The sequence below is a fragment of the Acinonyx jubatus genome, chromosome E2 (assembly GCF_027475565.1).
Source record: "Acinonyx jubatus isolate Ajub_Pintada_27869175 chromosome E2, VMU_Ajub_asm_v1.0, whole genome shotgun sequence".
In the NCBI taxonomy this organism is placed as follows: Eukaryota; Metazoa; Chordata; class Mammalia; order Carnivora; family Felidae; genus Acinonyx; species Acinonyx jubatus.
Window position 1 is genome coordinate 45,595,094 of NC_069396.1, and position 12,407 is coordinate 45,607,500.

General features: G+C 52.1%; 1 protein-coding gene across 7 annotated transcripts in view; it reads left to right on the forward strand.

Annotated features, from left to right (window-relative positions):
* Positions 1-12,407, forward strand: part of SIPA1L3 (signal induced proliferation associated 1 like 3) — a 237,193-nt gene that overhangs the window by 177,167 nt on the left and 47,619 nt on the right. For all 7 annotated transcript variants that reach the window (XM_027044594.2, XM_027044593.2, XM_027044596.2 and 4 more), the window contains 3 exons: positions 1,062-1,313; positions 2,077-2,214; positions 12,332-12,407. The exon at positions 12,332-12,407 is cut by the window's right edge and continues 52 nt beyond it. In XM_027044594.2, the coding sequence (XP_026900395.1) occupies positions 1,062-1,313; positions 2,077-2,214; positions 12,332-12,407 (466 nt within the window). The remainder of the gene's footprint in view (positions 1-1,061; positions 1,314-2,076; positions 2,215-12,331) is intronic.

The following is a 12,407-nucleotide window of genomic DNA, read 5'->3' on the forward strand; positions in this document are numbered from 1 at the left end:
AGAGCAGCTGTGTGCGCCGCAGCACCGTGATGGTACCCTCATCCGCCTCCACCTGGGCCTGGCATTTCTCCGGGTTCTGCTGAACATTTGTATTGCTGTCATTCCTCACGTGATGCCTGGTGAGGCATTGGTGTCTGCCATCCTACAGGAGCTAATGTTCCTAAAGAACACGGCGTGCCGGGCCCAGGTGCCAGAGCACCTGCTCGGGTCACCTTTTGAAGACTCCCTAGCAGCCACGTCCTGAGCACCCAGCCACCAAATCCACCAGATCTTTTGCCAGCCCTGAAAGTTCCCTCTAGAGTACTCAGGAGAGCCACAGAGGATCAGCTCAATGAGGGCACGAGAGCTTCCGGGCTCCTCCAGGCTCAGCTCCCACAGCTGTTGGGAGGTGGATTTCGCGAGCGCAGCCCCCTCCTCGGGCTCAGAGCCCCCTCCTGTGCCGCACTGCAGCAGCGGTGGAGAATGCCAGCCCAGCCTGCGGATCTCCCCGCCTCGAGCCAGGAGCACCGCGGTTTGCATGCCAGCCTGGTCTGGGGGGAGTCACAGGCCGCTCTGCATCTATTTCAAGGTTCTGGATTTCGTGGCTTTTTTTTTTCAATCACCCTGCAAAGTAGGTCACCTGCTCCTCTCCCAGCTGCCTTTGAGCTTCTTTGGAACAAGGCAGATACTATCCTTTGATTCTGAGGGCATCCGCCTTTCTGGCCCCAAGGACTGCTGTGGGGGAAGGGGGTGGGTGCTGAGCCATTCCATGGAGGACACTGGCCCACTTGAGGCCTGGGTGAGGGAGAAGGGTGAGGAAGGAAGGCAAAGAGAGAGTGAGGAGAGGAGGTGAGGAAGAGAGGGCCAAGCGGTCAGAGCCTGGGTGTTGGGCCCTGTCCTGACTTCTCCGAGCTGCTAAGTTTCAGATCAATTTAAACGGTATCTCCTCGGCCTTTAAAACAGGCCTTCAGATTTGGCCAGGAAACCCAGCCCAGTGTGACGAGACGGCAGCCTCTCCTGGGCAACAGGCAAGCGTGCTGGTGGGCTGGGGCCCTTCGGAGTAACCGTGTTTTTCTTCCCAGGGGCTGGCTGGAGACCTATGACATGAATACCTCGGAGCCGAAGACGGAGCCAGAGAGCATGACCCCCGGGGGCCGGCCCCCCTACCGCAGCAACGCTCCCTGGCAGTGGAGCGGGCCCGCCTCCCACAACTCTCTACCCGCCTCCAAGTGGGCCAGCCCCAGCACCCCCGGCCATGCCCAATCCCTGAGCCGGCCCCCGAAGCAGACCCCCATGGTCCCCTTCCGGGAGCCCCAGCCCCTGCACAGCAAGAGGTAAGGGCTAAAGAGGGGTGCCGCCCTGTCTCCCTCCCGTCTAGCTCCTCTGTGCTTTGCCCTTTTCTCTCTCCTACCCCTTTTTTCCAGTCTCCTTCTCCCCTCAGTCTTTCCCTCCTTCTCCTCCTTCTGCCTCCCTCCCTTCCTTCCCTTAAATTTTCATTATGAGCCTCTTGTGTGAGGGCCCGGTGCTGGGGAGCTCCATGTTGGAGGCTGGATATCCATCAGACCATGTATGATTAAAACTATATATTTTTTAAAAGATCAAGGGACTGAGAAGCACGAAATTCAGGGTAGTGATTGCTTCCTGGGGGAGGCAGGGAAGTGGAAAGCGGGCCTGTGTTGGTGCCATTCTAGTTCTTGGGTTGGGTGGTAGCTTTAGGAGTTGGGTTTTATTATGATGGTGGATACCTTGCAGATAAATTATTTCGAATGTAGTGTTTATTTACAAATAAAGAAAATTTTCCAAGAAGTGAAGGAATCCAGCTTGCAGAGGGGCATCTTGCTTCCGCAGCCTGTCAGGCCTCGGTCAGGGCTGTGGAAGCTGACCACTGCATCTGTAGTGGGAGAAGGAAGGCGGGGGTATCCTGGTCTCCCACCACCCTCAGGGATGGTTCAGCGGCCGTCCCTCCATCCTGATGGGAGGGTGGCAGATGAAGCCGATGGGACGTGGTTGGACCTGAGGGAAAGGTCTAGCTTCCCTCCTCTGAGAGCAGGAGCATTCTCACTCACCCCTACCTCCTTCCTCCTGTTTTTGTTCCAGGCCTGTCAGCTTCCCAGAAACCCCTTACACAGCATCACCAGCAGGGGCCGACAAAGTCCCTCCCTACCGACAGCCTTCTGGGAGCTTCTCCACCCCCAGCTCGGCCACCTACGCGAGATACAAGCCATCTCCAGAAAGGTCAGAGTCTCTTCACTCTTTCCAAATTAAGGAATCTGATGAAAGCTGGGGATCCTTCTTCCCCAGGAAATGCACATACTCTACAAGTTCATTTGCCATTTTCTGGGGTTTCTGGATCCCTGAAGGTCATCGGAGGACCTCCAGGAGGATTGGCTATGTCCATTAAGATTTTGGGCCAAGCTGTCCTGGGCAAGACTCACTGTTGGCTTTCCTTGTAGCAGAATTTCAGCTGCCATTTTCTTAACACGTGTATCCCTTGTTTAAGCAAGACCATCCGCCTTTTAGCTTGGCCATTCAACGACCTCTCCAGCTCCTCCTCTCCAGGACCAGTCCACCAGCATTACCCAGTTTTCCTGGCCTTTTAGACTTCAGTCCTGTCCCCTTGGACCCGTCTCCAGTCTGACAGCCTGAAGGATCCTCTCAACTCCTCTCAACTCCTCCATGGTTCCCTCATGCCCAGGCTGTCCAGCTGCCCTCAGCCCTGGTGCCCTGTGCCCTCCTTCCTCCAGGATCTCCATCTCAGGGGCAGCCGCCATATTCCTGTGTCCTCAGGCCAGAGCCATGGGCTTCATCCTGGGTGTCTCCCTTCTTCCTCCCCACTACAGCGGTCCATCCATTCAGCCTCCTGAGCAGCTCGGCCCCCCACACCCTCCTCCTCTCCCCAGTGCCCCACCCTGGCCACCTCCCTGAGCCCCCAGCCCTCCGTCCCACCTCCTGTGGTCCACCCTCCACTCAGCAGCCACGAGATCTTTCCATATCAGACCATGCCTGTCCCCTGCTTCAAACCCTCCCACGTGTCCCACGGCCCTCAGGACATAGCCTTAGCTCCTCCCTGTGGCCACCAGGCCCCACCCACCTCTCCAGCGTTGTGCAGTGCCACATATCACCCTCCTTGGCCACTTGCACTTTCCTGAGTAGGCTGTCTGAATTTCAGAGCCCTCCTCCGTGTTCCTCCCTCTCCTACAGATTCGTCACACTCTTCACCCCACACTCCCCCATCCTGCCAGCTTGAGCACTGATGCTCCTCCTCTGGGAAGCCTTCCCTGAACCTCCCCCAGCACTAGGTGCTGCCACTCTGCCCTCAGTTCCCTGTGTGTTTCCTGACCGTGGGCTTGAGCATTCTCCCTCCATTCTGTTAGCGCAGTTAAGAGAACGTGTGTGTGCACACATACCTTCAAGATCTAAGACCTTCCCGGTTTGTCTGTACGTGACCGTCACACAGCACAGGGACTGGCACGTGGTAAATCCTTGGGTGGGGTGAGTGCGTGAGTTTGTTTAGATAAGACCCCCCACCGCAAGAGCAGGGATCTGTCCACTCAGCCAATAGGTCTCGATCTTCATCATGCCTCAGGATCACCCAGAAAGAGGCCTTGAAACAAACATTTCCTCGGCCTCACCCCTGAGGCTCCAACGTGCTAGGTCTGGAGCGTAGAACATACAGGATCGATGCTGCCGGTCCAGGGAACACACTCTGAGAGCCACTGAACTAAACCATTGTTGGATTCTAAGCCTCTGCCGTAAGATTGGGTAAAACATACTTCCTCTTCTGTTTTCTAGCCACCACCGTTGAGCTTTCATTCAGCAGAGGGTCTCACACCTGCTGTGTGCCAGGTGCATAGAGCACTATTTGAGCTCCTCACTTATCTGTGGGTTCCTGTGGTCACTGCTGCTGGCCGTGGGGGAGAGCGTGCCCTAGAAACAATGTGCACCCTGACAAACACTCTGAGAGTCTCAAGTTTGGAAGAGGGAGCACAGCCCAGTCCCAGAGGTCAAGGCTGGCTGCCTGGAGGAGGTGACATTTGAACAGGGCTCTGAGAGATCACTAGGAGTTTGCCCCAGAGAAGAGGGAGAAAGTCATTCTAGGCAGAGCAAAGGCCACAGATGTGAGTAAGCACAATGGTGTGGAATACAGTAGGAATGAAGGGGAATCTGGTGTGGGGGGACCACGGGGACGCCTGGGCAGCAGCAGTAGCCGAGGCTAGAGGCTAGAAATGGCAGTTGGTACAAAGTGATTGGGCAAGAACGGAGATGGTAGGAATGATGTTACTGGTAAGTCCAGGGAGCATTGTTTTTCAGAGTCTTGAGGTGCCTCCCCTTTATTGATATTTTTGAACTTTTTAAAATAAGTATAGATTCACAGGAAGTTGCAAAGAAATGCACAGGGAGCTCCACGAACCCTTCACCCAGCCTCCGCCATATAGTATCAAATCAAGGCATTGACGTTCGTACAACCCATGGAGTTTATTCAGAATTCGCCAGCCATACGTGTGCATGTGTGTGTGGTGAGGGTGTGTGGCTCTGTGCAGTTTTGTCACGTGTGTGGTATTGCATAACCACCACTACAATGTACACACTCAGCTGTACCATCACCACAAAGCTCCCTCCTGCTACCCCCTTATTTATAGCCACACCCACCCCTCCACTATTTGGCAACCATTAATCTGTTCTGTGTCTCTGTTTACTGCTATTTTATGAATGTTCTATAAAAGGAATCATATAGTATATATCCTTTTGAGATTCTTTTTCACCCAGCATAATTTCCATGAGGTTCATTCAAGCTGTTGTATCGATAGTCAGTTCCTCATAGCTGAGCTGTATTCCGTAGTTTGTTTAACCAATCATTCTCCCATCAAAGAATATTTGGGTTGTTTCTGGGCTTGGGCTGTTACAAACATTCATACTCTGAACACGCATGAAAACAAATTTTTATTTTCCTGGGATAAATGCCCAGGAATACAATTGCTTGCCAAGATATGGAAACAATCTAAGTATCTGTTGACAGATGAATGGATAAAAGAAACACAGTGCATATACACAATGGAATATTATGTAGCCATAAAGAGAGGAAGTCCTGCCATTTGTGACCACATGGCTGAACCTGGGGGTTTTTACACTAAGTGAAATAAATCAGACAGAAAAAGACAAGTACTGTATGGTATCACTTATATGCGGAATCAAAAAAGTCAAACTTAGGGGGCGCCTGGGTGGCTCAGTCGGTTAAGCATCCAACTTCGGCTCAGGTCACGATCTCACTGTCCGTGAGTTCGAGCCCCGCGTCGGGCTCTGTGCTGACTGCTCAGAGCCTGGAGCCTGTTTTGGATTCTGTGTCTCCCTCTCTCTCTGACCCTCCCCTGTTCATGCTCTGTCTCTCTCTGTCTCAAAAATAAATAAACATTAAAAAAAAAAAAATTAAAAGAAAGTCAAACTTAGGACGCCAGAGTAGCTCAGTCAGTTAAGCATCTAACTCGATTTCGGCTCAGGTCATGATCCCAGGGTCAGGCTGTGCACTGAGCATAGAGCAAGTTGAGATTCTCTCTCCTTCTGCCTCTCTCCCCCGCTCATGCTCTCTCTCTCTCTGTCTCTGTCTCTGTCTCCCTAAGAAAAAATAAGTAAAATTAAAAAAGAATAAAGAGAGAGAGAGTAGGTCAATTGGGCTTTAAAAAAAAAGTCCCAAACTCATAGAAAAGAGAGGGTAGATTGGTGGCTGGCTGGGGTGGGGGAAATAGGGATATTTTGGTCAGGGGGTACCAGGTTTTGGTTGTAAGGTGAGTACGTTCAGAGGATCTAATGTACGTCCAGGCACGGTGCCTATAGTTAATAATTCTGCATTGTGCACTTGAAATCCGCTAAGAGAGTAGATCTTGGGCGTTCTCACCCCCAAAAAAGGCAACTACGTGAGGTGAGAGATGTGCTAATTAGCTTGATTGTGGCAATCATTTCACAGTGCGTACGTATATCAAATCATCACGTTGTACACTTTAAATATATGAGTTATATTTGTCAGTTATACCTCAGCAAGGCTTGGGGGGGCGGGAGAGATGCTTCTAGAGTGCTACTTGCTCAGCAAATGGAGAAGAGTGTTACTTCAGTGAATGTGTGTGCTGACTGTTCTGCAGCACACGTAGAGAAGTGTTGGGGGGGGCGGGGCAGGGAGTACAATCGCTTGCTGCGTGGTAAGCCCATTTTTAGTTTGAAAGGAGCTGCCAAACTGTTTTCCAGAGCGCGCATACCATTTTCCATTCCCGCCGGCAGTGTGTGAATGATCAGGCTTCTCCACATCTTCACCACCATTGGCTGCCGCCACTGGTTTTCATTGCAGCTCTTCTGCTGGGTGCGTGAGGAGACGTCATCGTGGTCTAAATTTGCGTCTCTGTAATGGCTGGTGACGTCTTTTCATGTGCTTATTTATTTGCCAACTGTATACTTTTTTAGGGAAGTGTCTGTGCAGGTCCTTTTGCCCGTTTTCTAATCGGATGCAGCATTTTCAGCTTTGGAGAGTTCTTTGTATATACCAGACGGACATGAGTCCTGTGTCAGCTGTGTGATTTGCAAATCTTTTCTCCCAATCTTTAATTTCTCCTTTTGTCTTTTTTTTTTTTTTTTTTAATATTTATTTGGGGGAGAGAGCAGGTGGGGGAGGGGCAGTGAGAAGAGGACAGAGAATCCCAAGCGGGCTCTGTGCTGACAGGCTGACAGCAGCAAGTCCTGATGTGGGGCTCAAACTCATAAACCTTGAGATCATGACCTGAGCTGAAATTGGACCCTCAACTGACTGAGCCACCCAGGTGCCCCCATCCTCTCGTCTTCTTAACAAGGATCTGTCACAAAACAAAAGGTCTCAATTTCAACAAGGTCCCAGTTACATTTTTTTGCTCTTTATGGTTCATGGTTTTGTTGTAAAGTCTAAGAACTCTTTGCCTCATTCTGGGTCCTGAACATTTTCTCATTTTTTCTGGTTTTTCACATTTATGTCCATGATCCATTTTGACTTCGTTTTTGCATAAGGTGAGAGGTTTAAGTTGACATTCTTTTTTTTTTTTTTTTTTGCCTCCTGACGTCCAGTCTGCTTCAGCACCACTTCTGGAAAAGGCTGTCCATCTTCCATTGCATTGCTCTTGCTCCTTAAAGCAAAAAAAAAAAAAAAAAAAATTGTTGGAAGGGGAAATCAATTGGGCACGTTTGTGTAGGTCTATTTCTGGATTCTCTAGTCGGTTCCACTGAGCTGTTTGCATGATCTCAGTGAGTACTCCCAGTGACTCCACAGGTAGGTACTTCATGATCCCATTTTACAGAGGGGAAACTGAGGCTCAGTGAGGTGAACCCACTTGGTCAAGGTCACTCTTGCAGGAAGTGGTAGAGCTGGAACAGGAACCCAGGCCCATGTGCTTCTGGAAAACTGACACTGACCCGCGACCTGTCCTGCCAAAGGTCTCTGAGCTTATCCTCCAAATCAGGTTAACATACACAGTCCCTCCTGGAGTCCCTGCCCCAGGAAACTGTTCAGGCTGTCTGGCGTGAACAAGTGGGAAAAGAACACTTCTTTGTTAAACATCAGGCCTTCCCAGCCTATCCCTCTCTTCCCAGGACTCCACAGGAAACCCAGTTCTCAACAGTTTGTTTGTGTGGTTTTTATCTCGGTCAACATCTAGATTCCAAGCTTTGCAAAGTCTGCTAGCACGACGCATCCCCTAAAGCTTCAGAAGTGTCCTTCCCAGTCAGTCACCAGCCGTGGTAAGAGGCCTGGGAGCAGGCCAGGGCTGTACCGGTGTTAGCCTCAGCTCCTTTCCCCTCTCCTCTCCGCCCAGCTTCCCCAGGACCTCCTGGAACCCTTGTGACCCCTATGTCTCCTGCTGTCTCCAGTGGGCCGGCTACCTGCCGAGTTCATCAAGCTCTTAGAATTGTGACAGCCCTTAGACACAGAATCTGTCTGGTGCCCATCCTGGATTTACTGAGAGGTAGTAAGATGGCCTTTATCAGCCGTGTGAGTGTGGGCAAGTGACTTCACCTCTCCACACCTCAGTTTGCTCACATGTAAAATGTCTGTCCCTGAGCAGTGTTGAGAATATTCAAGGAGGAAACCCTTGCACAGCACTTAGAACTGTGCCTGGCACATAGTAAGTGCTCCTTAACGGTTATGACAGTTACCACCAAGCGCAGCGCCTGTCCTGGCAGCGGGGGCAATTGCTGCCTGTGTCCTCAGGAGTTTGCCAGCCTCGTTGGCAGGGTGAACAAACCACTAAACTCAGCACGGAGCATTAGGACGCACAGTGCACCCGGCTCAGCAAGCCTGCAGGGGGCGGCCGGACCTTTGCTCAGCAGACCACCTGGATGGCTTTTCTTTTTTCTTTTTCCTGTTTTTCTCTGCCAGCTCCGTAAAGAATGGTGAGGAGGCATTTGACTGCGGGTGACGGAAAACCTAACTTGAGAAGGCGTGAGGCCCTAAAGGGAATTTATTATCACATAGCCCAGAAGGAGGGTGGCTGTAGGGCTGGTTTAGGGAAGTCCTCAGGGACTGACTCCTTTAGTGACCCATGGTGGCTGTTGTGACCCCCAAGCAAAATCAGTGCCCTGCAGAAAAAAATGAAAGAGCTTCTGTTTGCTTTTGAGAGTAAAGGAGCTGGGTCTCTTGGGGCGTCTGGGTGACTCAGTCAGGGAAACGTCCGACTTTGGCTCAGGTCATGATCTCACAGTTTGTGGGTTCAAGCCCCATGCCGGGCTCTGTGCTGACAGCTCAGAGCCTGGAGCCTGCTTCGGATTCTGTGTGTGTCTCTCTCTCCGCCCCTCACCCACTCATGTTCTGTCTCTGTCTCTCAAATAAATGTTAAAAAAAAAAAGTAAAGGAGCTGGGTCTCTTACCTATCCCCGAACCATCCCCTGGCAGGGCCACATTGGACCCACTTGACTATCTTTAATTTGTCAGGATTTATTCAGGTCACATGGCTGAAGGATGGGCGCCGCAGGGGAACCTGGGCCTTACCAGCAGGGACAAAGAAGGTGACAGTTGTTGGTGTGGCAGCCAATAACGACGACATCATCCACCCACCTCACCCACCTCACCCGGTCATCTTGGAGTTCACCCACGCATTCCTCCGTCAGTCCGTGTAGGAGACCAGCAGAGCGGCCAGAGCCCCCCCCTCCAGAGAGGCTCTTGCCCGCGTTCACATCTGTCTTGGTACTTTCTTCCATGGCCATGTAGGAAACCCAAAGCCAACATCCCGGCAGCCCAGCCCTGCCGACCTGAAGGCACTCCCCACCAGGCCTCTTCAGGGTCTGCCAGCACATCAGCTCCTGCCTGAAGATGCCTGAAACTATAGTTAGTTTCTCACCACAACCAAAACCCTTTATCTTTAAAGTGATGTCATCTTCCAAGAAAAGGTAGAAGACTCTAACATTTCTCAGATGAGGTTGAGAATAGCTCTGATCTTCTCTTCTTCTGGGGATTTTTGCCCAGAGCCAGGCATGGTGAGGTGCCGGCATGTCCGCATTTCCAAGCAGCTTGACCAGGACTTGGCAACGTTTGAAACGGCGCCAAAGGGGACGTGCGCGCGTGCACACACACACGCCCCAAAGAACGGCAGCATAGGTCAGTCATTTTACATCGGGATAATAGGGTTTGTTAGGGAATTATGTGATTGGACAAAGTACAGGTTGTCTTCGTGGAGGGACAGTAGCTGAGTGGTGAAGCATGGTAAAATACTTCCAGCTAAAGACAGTCCGTCAGTTAGGATCAGGTTTAACTGCATAATAGAGAAAACAGTGACTCAGGCGAGACAGTTTCTTTCTTTCCCCAGTGTTGTCAGAGACCCAGGCTCCTCCTCACCAGCTCTCTGCTATCCTTGGCCTGTGGCCTACTGATCGTAAGGTGGCTGCTGGAGCTTCAGCCTTAAGGAGGTGACGAGGCCGAGGCACCCGCAGCACACTTGCAGAGGTTTCTTGGAAGTCCCATGCACCACTGTTATCACATTGGCCAGGCCTGCAAGAGAGCCTGGAAATGTGGTCTGTGAACCAGTTACGTTGCAGCCCTGGGTACAGCCGGGATTCTGTTCCCAAGCCACAAGCCCAGGATAGATACTGGGGGAGCGTCCGCTCATACCTTCCACTTTCCTTGGGCTGACCCCCGCCACCGCTGACATTTTCTTTTAGTACTCGGGATTTGATGCAGACGTTTTGAGGAAGTGGAATAAACACATCAACACCTCAGTTTCCCTCTGCGGTGGAGCCACATTTTACCAGGCAGTTGGCTGGCTGCTGAGTCAGTATTGAATACTGCTGTGCTTTTTCTTGTTTTGGCTCTGTCTGCCTTCCCTGGAGGTAGTAGAAGTCAAGGTTTGGGGAGGTGGGGATAATACGTATTTTCTTGGCAGGTGGGTGGAAGTGGGTTTTCGGGAAGTCCAGGGCACCCCTGGAGCTCCCCTCTGCTGCCCAGGGGGCGGTGAAGCCTAGGGGCTTAGAGTCAGGCTTTGCAGAAACAGCCCTGGCTTTAGGCTGGTAGGATGGCCCCAGAGACGTCAGTTAACTCCTCTTTTCAGTGTTGGGGGTTCCAGTTTCTCAGCCTCCCAAGTTCCAAAGGAAGCAAGTTGGGGAATCACAAAGTCAGCTTCATTAACAGAGGCTCCGTGACTCTCCCGAAGTGCCGGGCCTGTGTCAGTGGGGTGTTCTAGCCACAAATAACTGAAATTTGGCTAGCCCAAACATTGTGGGAATGCATTATCGCACAGAAAAGGAGGCTCAGAAATAGGTCAGGCTCCAGGGAGGGTTAATCCAGCATTTCAACGACGTCATCAAAGGCCCAGTCCCTTCCGCCTTCTAAGTCTCGTATGCTCAGCATTGGCCTCGTCCTCAGGCTGCTAGCCTGAGGTCAACAGCGGGTCACGGTGTTCTGTCTGGACCCAGCAATACCCAGGTGAAGAAGAGAAGCCATCCTTCCTCGTCATTGCTCTCAGGAGCCAGGAGGCTTACCTCAGAAGCCCTCCCCTGCACACTTCCCCCATTTCAGTAACAAACACCTGAAAACGTCAGTGACTTAAATCAGCCAAGGTGTATCTGGTACCCACGCTGGAGCTCCACTGCTGGTTGGCAGAGGACCTCTCGGGACCCAGGCTGCCAGAGGCAGCCACTGTCCCCAGGTCGCTTCCTTCACAGCTTGTTGACAAGACCAGGCCCAGACCCCACCTAGCCAATCTCAAGGGGCCAGGAGGTACGGTCCTCCAGCCACGTGGAAGGCCAGAAGTATTTTCTGAGAAGCTTCGTAACTCTCACAACCTCTCACATCATATCAGCTAAGATTGTGTCGTCTGCCTTTCCCTGAACCAACCCCAGGCAGAGAGAAGGGTTTCAGTCATGACTGGCTCTGATCTGTGGTGGAATGGATGTTGGAGGCGCCCTTGGGATTCATTCCAGGACATAGAGCTAATGCACCTGGGACGTGTGGCCATAGGGAGAACCTTCTGCTGATTCCTCCCTTAGATCTCAGCCATCGCTGTGGGTATACAGAGCCAGCCTCCGGGAGAGCCCCTGTCTGCGAGATAACTTTTGTTATTTCATCCACTCTGCTACCCTGTGAAGTAGAAAATGTCATTATCCCATTTTTCAGATGAGAAAACCGCAGCTCATACTAATGAGCACTTGCCTGACCAACGTCACATAGCTAATAAGGGATGGGACAGGGGTTTGAGCCCAGCTCTGTCTCACTCTGAAGCCTGAGCATACAGCTTCTCTTCTGCAGCGCCTTCCTCCGACAGAGGGATGTACACTGAGTTCTGGCCTGTTGGCCACTTCTCACAGCTCTGTGTGTGTCAGCCTCGGGCTAAGCGCTGGGCACACAGGACATCAGTCAGTCCTTTGAGGAAAGGCCTACTGCGATCACCAGCTTAGGAAAACTGTAGCTCGGGGCTAGGAAGTGACTGTCCCTGGCTGAGAAAGAGGTGGTGGCGAGGTTTGAATCCCAACCTGTCCAGCTCTAGGCCTCCTGTACCTACAAACGCTTCAACCCGAGACAGGCGTGGGGGGCGGAGCTGCTGGCAACACCTCACCCCATTTCACAGCCAAGAAACAAGACCCCTGGGGAGCCTACCAGTAGGGCCTCCACCCAAGTGGCTTCTGCCCCTCCTTCCTTGAAGGACCCTGCATTGCCCGGCACTCCCTGGCATGCTTCCCGGGCGAGACTCATTCCTGACCCTCAGCTAATAGTATGTTTCCGGGATTACTCATCTAGGATCCCCTCCGCACAGAGCCTCCAGTGTATTTAAAACCCACCAGTGAGCAGGCCGTTGGGCTCAGATGGTTTTTGACACGCCAGCCCTTCACCCTGTGCTTGCTTCCTCTCGCTCCCTTGCAGGTATGCGGCTGTCCCACACCCGCTGCTGTCTTTTGATCCCCACTTCAGCCACGACGGGATGTCCAGCGGCGACTCC